The 17,231-nt window shown below is 52.5% G+C and overlaps 9 protein-coding genes across 9 annotated transcripts; 6 read left to right on the forward strand and 3 right to left on the reverse strand.

Moving 5' to 3' along the window:
- Positions 1–502: 502 nt before the first annotated feature.
- Positions 503–1,546, forward strand: SNOG_14127 (hypothetical protein; the record flags this gene model as incomplete). The annotated part of the gene is made up of 3 exons (XM_001804272.1): positions 503–1,094; positions 1,215–1,403; positions 1,485–1,546. The coding sequence occupies 3 exons, from the start codon at positions 503–505 to the stop codon at positions 1,544–1,546; spliced, it is 843 nt and encodes a 280-aa protein (XP_001804324.1).
- A 926-nt stretch (positions 1,547–2,472) lies between these two features.
- SNOG_14128 (hypothetical protein) lies at positions 2,473–2,756 on the forward strand (the record flags this gene model as incomplete). The annotated part of the gene is made up of 2 exons (XM_001804273.1): positions 2,473–2,511; positions 2,556–2,756. The coding sequence occupies 2 exons, from the start codon at positions 2,473–2,475 to the stop codon at positions 2,754–2,756; spliced, it is 240 nt and encodes a 79-aa protein (XP_001804325.1).
- Positions 2,757–3,352: 596 nt separating this feature from the next.
- SNOG_14129 (hypothetical protein) lies at positions 3,353–4,910 on the reverse strand (the record flags this gene model as incomplete). Its single annotated transcript, XM_001804274.1, has 3 exons — positions 3,353–4,104; positions 4,156–4,510; positions 4,560–4,910. 3 exons carry the CDS (start codon positions 4,908–4,910, stop codon positions 3,353–3,355), a joined length of 1,458 nt encoding a protein of 485 aa, XP_001804326.1.
- A 69-nt stretch (positions 4,911–4,979) lies between these two features.
- On the forward strand, positions 4,980–5,222 carry SNOG_14130 (hypothetical protein; the record flags this gene model as incomplete). Its single annotated transcript, XM_001804275.1, has 2 exons — positions 4,980–5,113; positions 5,174–5,222. The coding sequence occupies 2 exons, from the start codon at positions 4,980–4,982 to the stop codon at positions 5,220–5,222; spliced, it is 183 nt and encodes a 60-aa protein (XP_001804327.1).
- Positions 5,223–5,785: 563 nt separating this feature from the next.
- Positions 5,786–6,994, reverse strand: SNOG_14131 (hypothetical protein; the record flags this gene model as incomplete). The annotated part of the gene is made up of 1 exon (XM_001804276.1): positions 5,786–6,994. The coding sequence occupies one exon, from the start codon at positions 6,992–6,994 to the stop codon at positions 5,786–5,788; it is 1,209 nt and encodes a 402-aa protein (XP_001804328.1).
- A 348-nt stretch (positions 6,995–7,342) lies between these two features.
- SNOG_14132 (hypothetical protein) lies at positions 7,343–9,626 on the forward strand (the record flags this gene model as incomplete). The annotated part of the gene is made up of 3 exons (XM_001804277.1): positions 7,343–7,430; positions 7,683–7,850; positions 7,876–9,626. The coding sequence occupies 3 exons, from the start codon at positions 7,343–7,345 to the stop codon at positions 9,624–9,626; spliced, it is 2,007 nt and encodes a 668-aa protein (XP_001804329.1).
- Positions 9,627–10,102: 476 nt separating this feature from the next.
- SNOG_14133 (hypothetical protein) lies at positions 10,103–12,591 on the reverse strand (the record flags this gene model as incomplete). The annotated part of the gene is made up of 3 exons (XM_001804278.1): positions 10,103–11,712; positions 11,921–12,302; positions 12,352–12,591. 3 exons carry the CDS (start codon positions 12,589–12,591, stop codon positions 10,103–10,105), a joined length of 2,232 nt encoding a protein of 743 aa, XP_001804330.1.
- A 1,441-nt stretch (positions 12,592–14,032) lies between these two features.
- On the forward strand, positions 14,033–14,269 carry SNOG_14134 (hypothetical protein; the record flags this gene model as incomplete). Its single annotated transcript, XM_001804279.1, has 2 exons — positions 14,033–14,136; positions 14,176–14,269. The coding sequence occupies 2 exons, from the start codon at positions 14,033–14,035 to the stop codon at positions 14,267–14,269; spliced, it is 198 nt and encodes a 65-aa protein (XP_001804331.1).
- Positions 14,270–16,268: 1,999 nt separating this feature from the next.
- On the forward strand, positions 16,269–16,877 carry SNOG_14135 (hypothetical protein; the record flags this gene model as incomplete). The annotated part of the gene is made up of 3 exons (XM_001804280.1): positions 16,269–16,301; positions 16,418–16,634; positions 16,675–16,877. 3 exons carry the CDS (start codon positions 16,269–16,271, stop codon positions 16,875–16,877), a joined length of 453 nt encoding a protein of 150 aa, XP_001804332.1.
- Positions 16,878–17,231: the final 354 nt, after the last annotated feature.

The raw sequence follows: 17,231 nt of genomic DNA on the forward strand, positions 1-17,231 counted from the left end.
TGACTTCGACAGACACTAAGGTCAGCCTTGCGATCAATTTCTAGTTTTGCTCAGGATGCTTGCGTTAGCGGCATCGCACCTCACAGCTGGGATCGATGTCCAGATCGCTCCCGTGTGGCATAGAGAAAGTGCCTCTGTACCTAGGTAGCTTCATAATACTGTTTGGGGTAGGCTAAACCAAAGTACTCCACGGAAAGAGCTGAGATCTAGATTCGCGACTTCACAGCCAGGCGTGTGACTAGGACACGCAGGAGCTATTGACGGGTGTGCAGATCGATCGAACATCATCTTGGAGAAGATGCAGCTTCACCCGTGATCGTGCAACAACACAGAAGGATGTGTATAAAGAACAAAAAGATTCCTGCCCAAACAGAACATCATCTCCGCTATCTCGAGTTACCAGAGCCTGACATTCACTCACTCTACCTGTCTTTCAGCATCCTCACTATCATTACTTCTTGTTTCTCTGCTTAGAATTCCCATCTCAAGCAACAATCTCATCATGAAGTCCTTCACTCTTAGCACCCTTTTTCTCGGCCTTGCCATGACTGCTCCTCTTACTGAGGCTTTGGTCGCTCGCGCCGTAACTTCAGCGAAGACGAGCTCTACTTTGAAGAGCAGTATCAAGGTCTCCTCGACCAGTGTAAAGGCTTCTTCGACTGCCGGGTCCGGGACGCTCTTGGGTGTTAATGTAGGTGGCTCATCGTCTCCTCTACTAGGAGTCAGCGTTGGCACTGCCACTGTCTTGGCAGTCGATGTTTCTGCGGCCAAGGCTACATCCATGCCCAAGATTACATCTACGCCCAAGGCTTCATCCACTCCAACTGTCAAAGCTTCATCCGGCTCGGTCAAAGTCATAGCAGCTGCTTCGTCTTCAGCTCCAGTCAAGTCAGCTTCTATGGTCTCATCAGCAAAGGCTGTTAGCACGATCACGGTTGCACCTACCACCACCTTAGCGAACCCTACGGCCTTGCCATCCACCTTCTCTGCTCCGGTTCAGGGTCAGGGCACACTCACGCTCGACAACTTGCCTGCTCTGCCAGGTGTCATCGATAAGACCTTCTCGGGTGTCCTCGGAAGTGTCTATGGTCTAAGTTAGTACTCTCTCGCTCCCAACGGCCGAGGCTTTACTAACGCATTGTCAGTGTCCGGTGCCTGCAACCAGGATTACAAATGCTCCATCTATGTAGCTGGAACTATTCAATCTCTTCTAGTCGACGGCGGTAACTACACTGGCAGCAGCACTGTTTCGGCATGGTGCGATGCTGGTCGCTGCTATGGCTCAGCGAACCCTACCGTCACTGCGACTTCTCCTTTTATAATTACTTGTGATGCTAACAGCGCATGCTCTGCTGTCATTTCTGGCGCAGCCACTGCAATTTTCACGAACGGACAGCAAGTTGGTATGTCTCACGAACAATAAGATATCCAAAAACGCAATTGCTAACACTGTGAAGCGCTTTGGGGATGGATTACCCCTGCAGGCTACTGCCAGAACGGTGTATGTACGGCTTCCATTAAGGCTTTCGGAGACCCAATGTACTAGAGATATATGGGGATTAGGGCATTGCGACATCATTTACCCGAGTCATTCTTTGTACGCTCATTTTATCGCGGGATGTTTCCAGGTTCAGCTTTTCTTTTCTTCTCTTCTCCGTATATATCTTTTGAGATGTTTTATGTAACCTAAAATTCTGCTATCAGACCTATTTTGAACTATTTGGGCTCACTTCACACTGATATCGTCGTGCAAACTAGCTTCTCGCGCAGACTATACAGCACTGGCTAATTAGCGATTTCGGAACAATAATTAATTGTAGCTGGGTATATGTAAACTAGGATTGCATTTTTCTAGGTGCGTTATAATATAAAGTTCTTTAGTCACTAAAGTGCTTAAGTATATAAAATTGACTAGGGAGAGAAAAACCTCAAAGGTGACAAACCCTACTAGCCTTACCTCCTGAAGGAGAGACTATGTCTAGAAGGTACAAAACAATGTATAATAGTTTCTATTTTAATAAATTGTTATAAGGTTCCTGCAAAGTGTTAATAAAAGGCCTTGAGGCAATTATTCTTCGGCTACTTATAATCTATTAGGACACAAATAGAAGAAATTAAGGGATGAGAGGAGCTAGATTCGACCCAACGTATAGATAGGGAAACAAGCGCCACCAAGTCTCCTATCCAATTTCCAGGTGTACGTGCAAATGCGCCTACACCATCCCCCCCTCCGTGTTCTATAGCATATCTAATGTTCTTAGTCCTGGTGCTTCACCGACCTTGCGTTCTGCAATCAACTATTGACAGACAGTTGACCTCCGACAAAAGATGAACTCCCTTGTCAGGAAAGAGAATGACAGACTCTCAGATGCTATAAACAAGTGGAATGAAGGTAAGGGCAGAACCATCTTACACTACGCTCATTGGAGTCCTTGCGTAGCTGCGCTAAGCGGGCAACTTTGTGCACCGGGTATGGCGGACGATCCTAGCGATCACGCCAACGACAACGAGGTAAGTTTCATAATATTGCTATCATCCGACTATTATTTACCAAGGCAAAGGCGTTTTTGAGGCCCAGTGGCCTTCGGTTCGCAGTCGATACTGATATGAAGCGTCGCGGAGAAGATAACACGACCGAGATCTTGCTGGCCGAGCGTGGACTTTCTCGCAGACTTCCAGACAGCATTTTGCAAAACTTTCATCCTAATGACTTGGGTGCAAGTTACCAAGTTCAAATCACTGTTGCAGTTGATTAGGCCCTCTGAGTGGGGACTTGACTACCTTGAGATCGATGTTACGAATGCGCATTGCCCCATTGGCTGTTGTCGAATGACTGGACTTATTCCGCAATTCCTCGCCCTGACGTGGCCGAAACTCGTGGTCATTCGCCGGGTGCGGGACCGAGGAAGGAAAAGCGCAATTGCAGAGCATCTGCGGAAGTGGTTCCAAGACTTGCAGGATACAAAGGCAGCAAGACCGTACCGGGGAATGACGGGTGAGCAGATCCGAAAATGCATAATATGCATTTTGACCCCGAGTTCCCGAGGCGGAGGATTTTAAAAATAACACATAATTCGGGTCGGTTCGATATATTCTACCCGCGGACAGCTGGCGACCATCGAACGGGAGGGTCAGGCTCGGCGCGACAGCTACACTAGCAGCTGTCCTTAGCAGTTAGACCATTGTCTCCGACCAGGCCTTAGCTTGATTTCTGCCATGTCTCATGATTATGGAAGCTTATCGGCAGTTTGTGGATACCACAATATTCTTAGGTTTTGGTTTTGGATTTCAGTTGCAGCGTTGCGGCTCAATCCAGAAAGAACGTATTATCATAAACCTGCGATTATCGCATCTACTCTTCGGGTGGAAACACCACGATCCTATCGATATCCGCCCCCTTGAATGTCTGGTTATTGCTCAGCCCGCCAATTCTAATCTCATTTGGCCCATCTTCCAGATTCAACAACAACGGCGTGCTCAAAATGATTCCTTTGTGTGTATCACGCTGATACAACGTCTCGATCTCCTCCGTCTTGTTGTTGACCACAACACTACTGATCCTGCGCAGGGCCCATGTGCCTCCAATACGATCGGGCGAGCCTCCAGGCTGGTCGCCGAAACCCATATCGTCGGTGTTTTGGTAGTAAAATGATACCCATTGCGGCTTTCCAGTGCCGGTGACGTTTGTGAAAATCACAGTGCTTTCGTTTCCGGAGATACCCGTGGTGATGATTGCATGCGAGCCAAATGCAGCTTCTTGATGGAAAGCATCACCAGACGTGATTGCATCTTTCGAGTAGTATGTCGTGCCTTGGATGGGCGTAACCTCGCCGGTTTTGACGTTGAGGTCGTATATATCGTGCCATTCTACTGAGATTGATTTCTTATCTTCGTCAACGCAGAGGGGCAACCAGATATAGCGCGATTCCCAGAGCGAGATAGAATCCCATTGATCACCAAGATAGAGGTAGGTGGTTTGTTTGGTACCGTTGATGCGCAGCGAGAAGCCAGATTGGGAGTTGAAAGTGCGCGTGTTGAGAGGTGAGATGATGAAGGGTTGCGACCATGGGCCTGAGAGCTTATCGGCGCGGAAGGCTACCACATCTATTACATGTAAGCTATACATATCTGGCAATTGTGAGGATCAAATATTACTGTTTGGCCTGTAACCAGTCTTGTGGCTCATCAGCGCGAAGTAGCTCTTGTCGGTTTGTATGATCGTTGGTGCTTCGAGATCATACTTGTCGAATCTATGAACTACTTCATCAAGAGCGGTAATGTTGTCGTTGTATGAAGTGAGATAAACATCGCGACCCTCCTTGCGGTCACCATTCGAGTACAGCGAATAAGTCTTGCCGTCTTTGTAGTCGGTGAACATGCCAAAGTCCTGGGACCAATTGCCAAGTGGCTTCGTTGCATCCACAAAATTGTAGGGTCCAGTGATGTTATCTGCTTCGGCGAAGCCTTGGAGCAACCAGCCGTAAGTCGAATTATCGGCGTGCCACCACATCTGTGTTTATTAACACATTCCCTGTCATCAGACAATGAATGTTGCTTACATGATACTTCCCCGTACCTTCGCTGTACGCTACCTTGGGTCTTTGTATGATGTGATGGGTGTCGATGTATGGATGCCCTTCGATGGGTTTCAGTGCAAGCCCATGATGTTCCCAGGTAGCTAGGTCATCGGAGCTGTACACTGAGACGCCGCCTCCTTCTACCCGACCTTCAACTTTGTACTCCCCGAACCAAAAGAACTTTCCCGTATCTTGATCTATGGTGATTCCACCAGCGTGAGCGTTCACAAGCTCTCCCTTGGTGTCTCTCCATCGTGCTCCAGGTACAATCCATTTAGCAGATGCAGTCGCAGCAGCAAGCAACAGCTGGCAAGAAAGTGTGCTAAACCCCATTTTGAAGAGTGGGCGAGTACTGGGATATCAAAGTCGGTTTGTCACGGGCAAGGATGATTTATACCCAGCATGCCGGCATGGGTCTCTACCAGCCAAGACGGTCCCGGTGCCTATTCTCCCGAGCCGCCAAGAACGCTCGAGCCAGAGTTCTACGTGCGGGGCTCCACAAAGATCATCGTTGCCCAAGCTCGCGATTTCTCCAGGTTTCTGGGCAACGCCTAACCGCTTTGCCGTCTGACCGATGCAGCACTTACGAAATGAAGAGGTTGGTCAATTGGGCATGAGCGCGGCATTGCGGTAAAGCTTGAGTGAGGCGCAAGGACTACTGGGAACGAGGATTTCTTCCGAAATTTGACAAGGCTTTACTTCTGGCCGAGTGAGGCACCAGAGATCGAAGTCACGAGTCAATTGAAAAGAAATATGGCTGAAGGTCATTGGCGGAAAAACCCGACCGAAATTGACCCCAACACATCGCTTACGTAAACGGTCTAGCGTCAATTGACATCACCATTTGAACCTCTGGATGTCGCAGACACTAACATCACAACACGTATAAGCAAAAGTCGAACTGAATGTTATGCTTTGGATTTTTGCCTAGCAGCCGTCTCGGGGATGGTCGAATCTAGATCGGGCGCGCCCGCGCGATGCACTTACCGGGTGGCAACGGTCTCTGAAGCACATGGTATGTAAACGGGAAAGGACGTTGAAGGTACAGGCAAGTTCTCCTCGCCTAACTTGCTCGCGCGCTCTATATGCCATTTGTAGTCCAACTTACAAGTGTCCATCGACTAAGCAAAACTACGATCGCGCTCCGGAAATGATTCCACACGAAGCGCACACCGTCAACCAACGTAGCCTGAGGCCTTGTCGAGCAATCAAGCAAACCGACTTAGGCCTGTCCGATTCTTCGTTCGCTTCTTCAGTGATTTCTGCCTGCGCAGAGAATGCGCCAAAGCCATCTGCTCTTCCGCTTGGCTTAGCCTGTCTTCGAGTCGGGTGCGCTTGAGAGCACGACTCACAGCAGCTCGCTGTTTCTTCGCCACCTTCGCATCCTTGCGATGAATCTGGGTTCTCGAGGGAGCGTCGGTAATTGCGACTGGATCTTCCATCGCAATCGGAGCTGCTGTTGCGAGGCTATCGCTGCCTAGTGCTGGTATCATGATGGATGGATCGGGCTCCGGGAAGAGTTCGTCGTGAAGCCACAACGTAGTAGGCTCGGGTAGTTCCAACTCTTCTACAGTCTTCAGAATCGTGTTCCAGTCGTCTGGGACGCCTTTGCTATCCTTGTTGTTGGTAGTGCCTGCGAAGAGCTCATCATGAAGCCACATCGGCTCCAGTATGGACTGAAGGTCCTCGGGCGCAACCGCAGCAATTGCAGGAACGATTTCGCCCATGACAAGCCATTTGTCATCAGCTCGAACAAGAGCAGTCTCTGCTGTCGCAGTAAGGATGGGAAGCAGAACCAGTTCTTGACTTTTGGGCTGCTGCGAAACGATGTCGTCGGTATGCTTGTCACTCCAAATCTCCGTCTTCTCGCTCGCGACCTCCGACTTTTGCCGCTTCTGATACTCGATGCTATCCAGCCTTGCTCGCATCGTCTGCCTCTGGTGTCCCGTCATGCCTAACATCTTCTTCATGGCTTTCGCCTTCTCAGCTTTCTCAGCTAGACTCGTCTCATACTCCAACTTGAAGCTCTCGAATATTTTCTTCCATCGTATTTCATACTTGGCGCGATCTTTGCGAGCATCTTTGAGGTCGAGATTGTACTCGGCGATGTACGGATGTTCCGCACAGCCAGTCGTGGATATCATCGGGAACCTCTCGCCGTGAATGACGACCTCTCCAAACGTAGGAGAATCGGGCTCTTCGTCTACCACAGGTGCCAGGCAGAAGGCGAAGTGCAACTTGGTGATGCACTTCGCTTTCGGCGCTCCGCCACCGCATTCAGGATCTTCGCAATGATGAGACTTGTTCATGTAAGTCTTGGTCCGGATGTTGCGCCGCATAGCAGCATGTTTGTCGTTGAGGAGGGTTCCATATGCTTCGTCAAGATCGATGTCGCCTCCGCGCGCAAACTTAGGCATGTTTGCTTGAGGTTGAGTATCTGCTCAAGCTGTAATAAGGTTGGATCGTTCGACTTCTAATGCCTATATGCTATGGACCAGGAGCATCAAGGTATCTACACGCACAGGCTACCATATTAGCGCGCAATGGTCATGACTGTCACGTCATAGTGAATACTAGTGGCGGCTGCCTGAGCACAACCATTCTTGCTCCTCTGGTCTTTCACAACTTAAGTGTTTGCGCGACGACGCACCATTCGCGTACTTAGCAATCCTCCTATTGCTCTCTTCCACTCTGCCATTTCAACGGTCTCGCCTCAACACTTCCACTCGCAACCACAACCCATCACTCCAACGTCACATTGCAAGATGAAGTGCTTCTGGAAGATGTCCAGCCTGCGCAATGTAATCAATCTCTTCAAGCGTTCAGACATCGACGACGATGATCATAGATACGGTAGACTACATGGACGTTTATTCCCATTGGTACCCTCAGTGCCAGTGCCAGTGCCAGTGCCAGTACCAGTACCAGAAGCAGTGCCGCGAGACGGGTCTGCCATCGTTGCACGACTCATCCAGCGAACACGTGTAACAGCTTCTCAGCCTATTCTGTCTACGCACACCATCACAGTCACGACATCTGGGGATACTAAGCCAGCAACGTCACTACCAGTTGGGCACGGCGACACGATTACTATCACAAGGGCAGACGAGGAGCCTAGCAAACACACTTCGTTACCCATCATTAGCGGTCCAGAAGCCGAGCAAGAGCATGAAGACGAAAACAATGGTCCTATTGTTGACACGAAGCTTGAGACTGGAAGTGTTGATACTCCAGACGCTTTCATTCCAGAGGTGCACGAGGAGCTTCAAGAACGTGAAGTCGTCCTGAAGGTTGGTATTGAAGAGACTCGAGATTGAGTCCCTTCAAAACAACACCAGCGACATCGATATAAACGACACCATCGCTGGCTCCGCCGAACAGGACGTCGAATCTGAACTTGATGAAGTCAACGCTGCTTCTGGAGTTGCGATCAAAGAGACTGATGTGGATTCCGTCGAAGAGGATCCAGCCCCAGTTACCGCGGCCCCAAGGGTTCATCATGGAGTCTACGATCACGACGCAACAAGCGCCGCACCCATCTCTGAGTGCGAGACTGAGCTTGAAGACCACGACACCAGTTCTGTGGCTTTCGGAAATGAGGTCGGAGATGAGACCGTCTCACTGCCCCCAGCAAAAGGTATCACTCAAGATGGCGACGACATCGACGCTGGTCCCACCGACACGATCTGTGCCACAGAAGAGGAGCAGACCCCCGCGGTCTCCAACTCTTCTGACGACCACGACGACCCCAACGCCATTGACCCAGAAATCCTCCGCGCAGACTGGGCCCCCCTCCTTGCAATCCCCTCAGACCTCTTCTGCTCCACACTCCTCCAGCACCTGCCCGCCGCTCACGCTATCACCCTCGCCGACATCCAAAGCGTCGACAAAATCCAAGGCGGCAACAATTTCGTGCGCATCCTCGAAATCACCCACGGCCCCTCTGCAGACCTTTACGTCATCAAAGTGCCCAGTGTCGGTACAGCTGCGCGCTGGCAAGACTCGGACGCATACATGCTACGCAATGACGCGCGTACGATGCTTTATATCCGCAAACACACGGATGTTCCTAGTCCGGAGGTACTGGGTTGGAGTGATAAGTTGGATAGTAAGCTCGGCGCGCCGTACATCCTCATGCGCGCGAACAAGGTCGTGCCAGCGAGTAGTATCTGGTTTGAGCAGGATGACAAGGGGGAAGACGATGTCACTAATGCTGGGCTACCCGGCACAGCTCGCATGGACATCAGACTCACGTTTCTCCGCTCGCTGGCAGCGCAGATGGCAAAGTTGCAAACACTAACGTTCGATGCGGCGGGCACGCTAGATTTCGATGACGATGAGGAGAAGCCGACGATAGGGCCGACATATCACTGGAAAACAGTCAGCGAAATGGCGGAATTAAGTGAAGACGATATGGGCACTCCAGCCAGTATAACGCGCGTCCCCGCCTTCCCCTCCAGCACCGAATATTTCTCAAGCGCCCTCGAGCACCACTGGCCTCTTCGTACCGACACCTTCGGCGCACTCAGCAACGGACGACGCTTCATCATGCAAGCCATCTTATCCTCTCCACCCTTCTGTCCCTCCCCATCCAACACAGATAACAAGGAATCATTCACCCTCCGCCACCCGGACCTCGATTTCCAAAACATCCTCTGTGCACCCTCCGGCCACGTCACAGGTCTAATCGACTGGGACACCGCGCGCTCTGCGCCTCGGTGTCTGGGCTTCTGCGCGCTCCCAGTCTTCCTGACGCGCGATTGGGCGCCCGGGTTCGAGGTCGATGCAGAGATGCACATGCCCTGGGAACTCACCGAGTACCGTGGCGTATACGCGCGCGCGATGCTGGCTGCTTCTCCGGATGGCAAGTTCACGGCAAAGAGCGCGGTGTATGAGGCGTGTAATGCGACGCTGTATGGCGGGACGCTAGGTGGTAGTGTGGGGGGGTTTTGTGAGAAAGGTATTGGGGGGAGTTGGAGGGCACGAGGAGGTTGGAGGATGTGGATGTCTTGCGGCATCTCGGGGAGGGGTGGGCGCTTGGAGAGATGAGGATTGGGAAGGAGGTTAGGGAGCTTGTTGCGCCGGTGGATGTGATGGAAGTCGTGGAGCCGTGCTATTGGGTTGATCCAGATGAGGAGTAGGATGTATTTAAAATGGAAGAAATACTTTGTTGTATACAAGTCATGCACGGCAAGTACGGCAGTGCCACTAGGCCCTGGCAAAATTCCTGTCCGCCTTCACCCTACGAGAAAAGCTAAGAGATAGCCTAGAAACATTGAAAACCTTTAGCAAGAGTAGGCAAAATATTTTACAGCACTAAATATGTTCAAGCTTCTTTATGAGCTTCTAAGTGCGACCTTAAAAACCATCAGATTTTTTCACGTATATGCAGAGCAGAAACAAATTTTGCTGCTGCCTGGTGGTGCAAAGATAGCATCGAATAGTCCATGTATTATTAACATTGATATCATTACTCTTATCCCAGACTCAGCTCTTGCCAAACCCACCTCATCCTCCTTTTGTCACTAATATGCGACCATAGCATTCAGTCCCGCCAACTCACGATCAAAGTTCTTATGCTGCGAGATGGCAAACGCATACGCGCTCACAAAGTCCTTCGCGCCCTTCGCCATCTGCAGCGTCTCCTTGAAGTTCTCAGGCTGCACCTTGCTAGCCGTAACAACGCCGTAGCTCTCCACAACATCGCCTGCAGTCGAGAACTGCATGTCAGGGAGATCGACGCACTGCTTGACGAAGGCAACAGCCTCGCCAGTGGCGCCGATGGCTTTCAAGTGGCCGAATGCTTCGCGGACCCAGTGGATCGCGCGGCCGTTCTTGCTGAGTGTCTCGACGGACTTGGCGCCGCCGGGGACGAAGACGCTATCGAACATGGTGGAGCGCATGCCTTCAAGGTGGTGGTCGGCCTTCACACCGCCGGATGACTTGTCCTCACCCTCGGCGAAGATGTTGTTTCTCCTAGGGCTTATAGTGAAGGGGAGAGCACCGGCGGCCGTCAGGGCGGCCTTGATACCCTCGTAGGCGACCTTGTCGTACCCGTCGGCAATAATGATGGCTACCATGCGAGTCGCGATGGTGGGCTTCTCCGGTGGGAAATCCAACTGCGAGAGGCCCTTCGCTGTCTTATTGTGTTTCGTTCGCGTTTGTGTCGTGGGAATGTCGCCTCCAACCATCTCCGAGACTTTCTGAGCGAGCTCGAGATCGATCTCGCAGAGGCGCTCGCAGATGCGATTGTAGACCAGAGGGTCGTCGCAATGGTCAAGCTCGAAGGCGAACGCATTCATAGCGTGCATCTTTTCGGGCTCAGAGAGCGAGTTGTAGAACAACTCAGCCTGATTCTTATGTTCGCGGAACTTCTTGCTCTGTGTTCGAGCCTTGATACCGGCTACCTTCGCGGGGAAGTCGATGTATGCGCCCTCGCTTGCCTTGGCGGGAGGTGCAGATTCGAAGCGATTTGGCCAATAGTTGACCTTGCCCTTAGTGATACCGTGGCGCATGGCTCCATCGCGGTTGAAGTTCATAACGGGGCATACAGGTTTGTTGATAGGCAGCTCTTGCCAATTGACACCCAGACGAGAGAGTTGAGTGTCGTTGTATGAAAAGTTACGGCCCTGTAGTAGCGGATCATCGCTGAATCCAATACCAGGGACAACATGGCCGGTGCAAAATGCGACCTGTTCCGTCTGAGTGAAGAACTCATCGGGGTTCTTGTTTAGCTCCAGCTGACCAATGTACCTGATGGGCACGAGCTCCTCAGGCCACACTTTGGTAGCATCGAGGATATCGAACTCGAAATCGTGCTCCTTGGACTCTGGGATGACCTGGATGCCAAACTTCCACTTGGGATATGCGCCGTTTTCAATCGCCGTCCACAGATCCTTGCGGTGAAAGTCAGGGTCCTGACCAGCGATCTTGAGCGCCTCGTCCCACACGAAGCTGTGTACACCCAACTCGGGGGTGAAAATGAACTTGACAAAACTCCTCTCGCCCTTGTCGTTGGTGAGTGTGAAGGTGTTGACACCGAAACCCTGCATCATACGGTACGAGCGAGGAATCGTCCGGTCCGACATGGCCCAGAAGAACATGTGGGTTGCCTCGGGGTGCATGTACTGGAAGTCTAGCAAGGAATTAGTGCATGTTTCATGGCAAAACGTGATGTCGATAGTCGAGGCTGTATACACCTAAGGCCACCCCAATACCCCACAGGGCCCCGAAAGATCCTTGAATCTATTCACGAATCTCTAAAAAGGACAGAACTTTGAGGAGAGGGGGCAAAAATCATCGGGTACTCGTTGGTGCGAACTCTCATGGGACCAAAAACTCACCCCAGAAATTGTTATGCGCCGACTGTGCCTGAGGCATCTCATTATCAGGCTCCGGCTTTCCAGCATGAATTACGTCTGGAAACTTCATAGAGTCCTGTATGAAGAAGACGGGAATGTTGTTGCCAACGATGTCCCAATTGCCCTCTTCGGTATAGAACTTGACGGCGAAACCGCGGACATCGCGAACAGTGTCAGCGGAACCACGGCTACCGAGGACAGTCGAGAAGCGCAGGAAGACAGGTGTCTCACGCGATGTGTCAGTGAGCACGCCGGCTGATGTGACGTCGGCTGCGGATTCGAAGAGGGTGAACTTTCCGAATGCGCCGGAACCACGGGCGTGGACGACGCGCTCGGGAATGCGCTCGTGGTCGAACCGTTGGATCTGCAGATGTCAGTGTTTTACTGTTGCCGCCTGGTGCAATGTCACATACCTTCTCACGTGCGAAGTGGTCTTCCAGGAGCATAGGCCCCTGCTGGTCCTCGGTCGCGACCTTCAGCCAGTCGTCCGTGTTGTTCTGCTTGACACCATAGTCGCTCGTCATCTTCCATTTGGGGTCGTGAACATCCTTGGTGTCAGCCTGGAGCTGCGCGACCTTTGCGTTCTTGACTCCCGTCATCTCTTTAGCCTTGTCTGCAACGTGGGAGGCGGTTGCGAGAATTTGCGACGCCATTGAGCTTCGTAATAAAATTACAGAGAAGAGTTGGGGTCGTTGTGCGGGTCACGGTGTTCTTACCATTGTTATACGGCTGAGCAAACGGCCTCGTCTGTTTACAATTCGACGTCATTTGTACGTCGCAATGTCGCGACACCGCTACACCTACCTGCAAAACCCCCTGCGAGATGGTCCTCTTCCAGGTCCACACCCGCGATTCTTCGGAGCGGAGTCGTTCTACAGCCAATCAAGACAATAAAGATGACAATCATGACGAGAAAATGCGTATGCACCGTGACTGCCGAAGGTGGCCGGATTGCCGCGAGTCGCTACATTGCCATGTCTGCACCTGATGGGATTCGAGATGTCCATGCTGAGCAAGAACCCGCCCCGAACGGCCGCATCAGACGTTTAGCCTGACGAATTCCGCGGACGTCGCTACAGGGACGAGGCCGTACCTAGCATCTTTCTGCCAAATTTTAACAGTTGTGACGTCAAATTCTCGATGCGGGGTTCATCGCAGCGAAAGCACGTGGAGACTGCCCCCGCCATGATCCACTCACGACTGATGGGTGTCGAATATGACAGAAAGAGAAGAATTGAATACTAAGAGGCAGGCTCTCATTCGCAGGAAGTTTTCAAGAAAACATGGAAAGCAAGATGCTCAGACGGAGGTAGATCTACAAAAAGAGAAGGGAGGATCGCGACCGCGCCGCCAACAATCTTACACCAGTAGTTACCTACAACATCGTGATGATGAACACCGTTGGAAGTCGTTGCCCAAAAGCGCACGGATATTCGGACATTTTTCTTCCCGCCCGAATGCGGCAACACGAGCGCTTACTTCCAGACGAGAGCGCGGCGCGCGTCAAAGCCATAGGAGACGCCTCCGAAAACACAAAGTTTAGGCCGGCCAACGCGTCCACAACGCTAATTTCAACTGCAGATGACCACCGAAAGGTAATCAAATGGTCCCATGTCAGAGAAGGAAGAGGGTCAGAGTCTGACAAGTGAACTTGTCCGAGGCGAACAGTGTCGGAAATTGTGCTTGCTGCTTATCGGAGTCGGATCCCATGTGCGCCACGACTTGACAAGCCATTCAGGTACCCATCCGACCAGGCGTACTGCAAGACCCAGGTCACGCAATCTTTATGCAGAGGATCGAGTAAGTGTTTGCGTGCGGGCCGATACAGTACATACGAACAATCAATTTTATCGTTTGTATATGAAATAAGCAGCATCCGACGAGGTCCGCTTTCAACTTAGTCCTGGTGATCATCACGTCTCGACCAGCAGCATCCAGCTTGGCATGGTAGAGTGCATCATTTTCGTGCTTTAGCGTTGTTCATGCGGCGATGAAGAGGTACATGATCGCCCCGAGGGTCGCTGCGGAAAAAACAATTCACACGTCTTGTTGCGTGCTGGAGTGAGAAAATCGGCCCGCGATCTGCTATGCGACATGGCCCAGGAACCCAGCAAAGCCACATGGCGACAAGGCCTCTCCCCGCATTCAGTGGTTGGACATATGTTCCTTGTCGTTGATCAGAAGTACACTGGGATATCGTGCGTCTGGGAGTGAAGTGAATTCTGGACGTGATTCAGACAATTGTTACGTACCGAACCTGGAGGGCAAACTCCTGGTTCTTCGTATCCTGCCCAAAACGACGGACATCCTATCTTCCCAGATTACGTTTGAATTGTGCAGATAGTGCGCAGATTGCCATCGACATCAGCATGATATCAAGCATTCGAAGATCCGGGATTATGTCGGATGCAAATGACTTGGGAGTATCGAAACGTACTCGCGCCTAATTAGCTCGGCATGTTCCTAAGGCCGTAATTCATGCTACCGAGACTCGCCCATTGGTCGAGACCTCTGCGTTTAGAGCGTATAGAACGTATAACATGCTTGATATGCGGAGGAATAGTGCTGAGTTGATCGGACGATTCGTGTATGACCAGAATTACCCCATTCAGTGTGACAGGTCGCCAGCACAAACGTCGCTGCGACTGCAATGTATTGACGATCTACGTGGCGAGCAGTGTACACAATGATGGTCGGCGAAGATGGTTGCGCATCGAGAGAAGAAATGTGGTCTCAAACATGGAAAAACAAACTCCGAAGTTTATGCGAATATCGCGACTAGGTCAGTGATCGCTTGGCCTACAAATGCCGTTGGGGTCCTTCATAGGCCACAGACTGAGAAAGGGAAAATGCCGGGACAGAACGCCATCCCCGCAACGCGCGCATCATTAGTGTCACAGACAGCCAGCATAACCGAGCTTGAGATCCTGGTCTCACCGGCGCTCCAGCCCGGAAAAGCGATGGTCCTAGTGTCAAAGAGTCTCGTCTGGCGCGATAGCGTTGCTGTCTGTGCTGAGAACTATGTTTTGTTTTGAAACAGCTCCCCGGCGCAGGCTCGAACGCAATGTAAATCATCAAACGATGCTGAATCACCCCGAGTAAGCGAGGGCAGTGGTGCCACGCCATCGAAAGCATGCACGGCAGACAGCGGATGGAAGGACAGCAACGGCGTGGGCTAAGGAAGGTGGGACTGAAGAATCCAAGTGTGGAATGAAGGCCATGCGGGCTCGCTTCTTCGAAACAAAAGTGCATTCATCTCATGCCACCGTCCACGTACGGTGCGTCAATAGGCCTCACAAGGCTGCTGCAGGTTGGTGACGGCAGTCGCTAATGCGAGCCTGCATGGCCTTGTCGTCAGGTATCTTGTCGCAGCCCAAGGGCCCTTTGCTTCTTTTGTTGCCCACGGCGCAGACGCGCAGTGCAGCTCGAGTCGCACAATGGCGATCTGGTGCGAAGCGGGCCGGCTATGCTAGAGCGCTTTGGGTTGTGTGGCCCGTTCAATCCCTGGCCGCACCGTTAGTCCAACGTGAAACGAATATTTTGACAGGCGACACAGCATGCGTCGTGCAACTTGTGTCGCCGACAACACGCACCGAGGCTTTTCGTTTGACCTCGCAACAGCCATATGACCCAAGCAACTCTGCTCTTGTGGACTCGCTGACCTCGGATGGAGAAGATGGCCAAGCGGGTGGGGCATTTGATCCTCTGCAGATGCAACGTCCAAGGGATGCTTGCAACATTGTCCTATGGCCTGTCCCATAGTGTTTGCTCAAAGTATGTTCAGCAACAACGGCAGCATCCGCATGGACGGCAACCCCAAGAATTGGGCGCGTCATTTCGAGGGGCGTCTGTTCTAAAGAGACAATTGAGTTGCCGTTTGTGGACTACGGCTGGACGGGACATTGCACTGGGGCTTCCGTCATGCTTCACTCTCGCTGTGCGGGCATTGCTGCGCTCAGGATCCACTGTTGCAACGCAAGGCAGGCCTGAGCAAGTATTGCTTTCCATGTTGCACCCGCATCCGCTGGAGACGTGGAGCGAACACGATGCATCGGCGCATGATGTTCAGAGTCTGTCTGTACAAGACGCTCAACTTCGCAGGGCCTGCTAGACAGGGGTGCCATGCGCGACTGTTGTGCAACTCGAGGAGCGGCTAGGACGCATTCCTCCTGATAGGCAAACGAGTCGCGCCTGGAGAGAGGAGTCTTGTTGAACGCGGGAATCCATGTTGCGACTCAGGGACGCAGGACAGATTCAGAGGTGAGAGGGTCGGGCGCCAAGCCCAATATTGGAACACACAAGTGGAGTGATGAGGGATGGGTGATGAGTGATGGCTGGCGTGGAGGCGCTGCTGCTGTTGGCCGTAGCGCGGCAGACAGCGTCTGGTGGGCCATTGGCACTGCTGGCAGCCGGCGGCCAGCAAACGCTGTGCTGTGAGGGTGAAGCTAGGTGATGCTGGGTGATGCTAGGTGATGCTAGGTGATTCTCCAGGTCGGCGCTTCACCCATCACCATCAGCCCTGTGCGCGGTGCAGTGCTGTGCAACCAGAGTGGCCGGCTTTGGTGCTCCGGTGGATCTACGAGGCTAAGGCGCGGCATCGCAGCGTCGAGCCGGCTCATGTTGGGGCGTGCTGGCCCTGCTGGGGCCCTGACTGAGGTCGCGCGTGTGATGGCCCATGGACGCGAGACGGAGAAATGTGAGCGCATAGGTAGATGGCAGAGGTGCGACGTGCAAAGCGCAAATCCCCGCCGCTCGGCTTGTTGACGCAAAGTGCCGCGTCGACTGGCGGACCCTGACTGCTTTGGGCAACGGCGTCCTGCGAGGGTGCGGCGAGGAGGGCGAGAGGCCAAGGGACGCGGGAGCGCTGCGCTGCTGCGAAAGGGACGACAGTCGAGGAACGACGGCTCTGCAGGCTGCGTCGGCTGGCCTCCCGCGGTGATTGGGCGAGGCGTGTGCAGACATGACCAACAGCAGCGGCATGGTCACCCCAGCTCTTGTGCATGCAGCGCTAGGTAGCTCTTGCCTTCCGCACGGAGGCCAACGGCTACACTGGTCGTACTTACTCTTTGCTTTGCAAACGGCAGCGGGCAGCAATCTAACAACTTGCGAGTGAACCGTCTGCCCGGTATGGCTCCATAGGTTATAAAACTCTCGCGGCGCCCCAGGATAGCTATCCCTTTTGGACGCTTCGACCACCCTGCCCTCTCCCGCACACCACTGCTGCCACCTTGTGCTGCGTGTCGTTGCGAGGTACCTCGAGCCTGAGTCTGTCCTAGCTGCCCACTGTACACTG

This window comes from Parastagonospora nodorum, assembly GCF_000146915.1.
Source record: "Parastagonospora nodorum SN15 chromosome Unknown scaffold_30, whole genome shotgun sequence".
NCBI classification, from domain to species: Eukaryota; Fungi; Ascomycota; class Dothideomycetes; order Pleosporales; family Phaeosphaeriaceae; genus Parastagonospora; species Parastagonospora nodorum.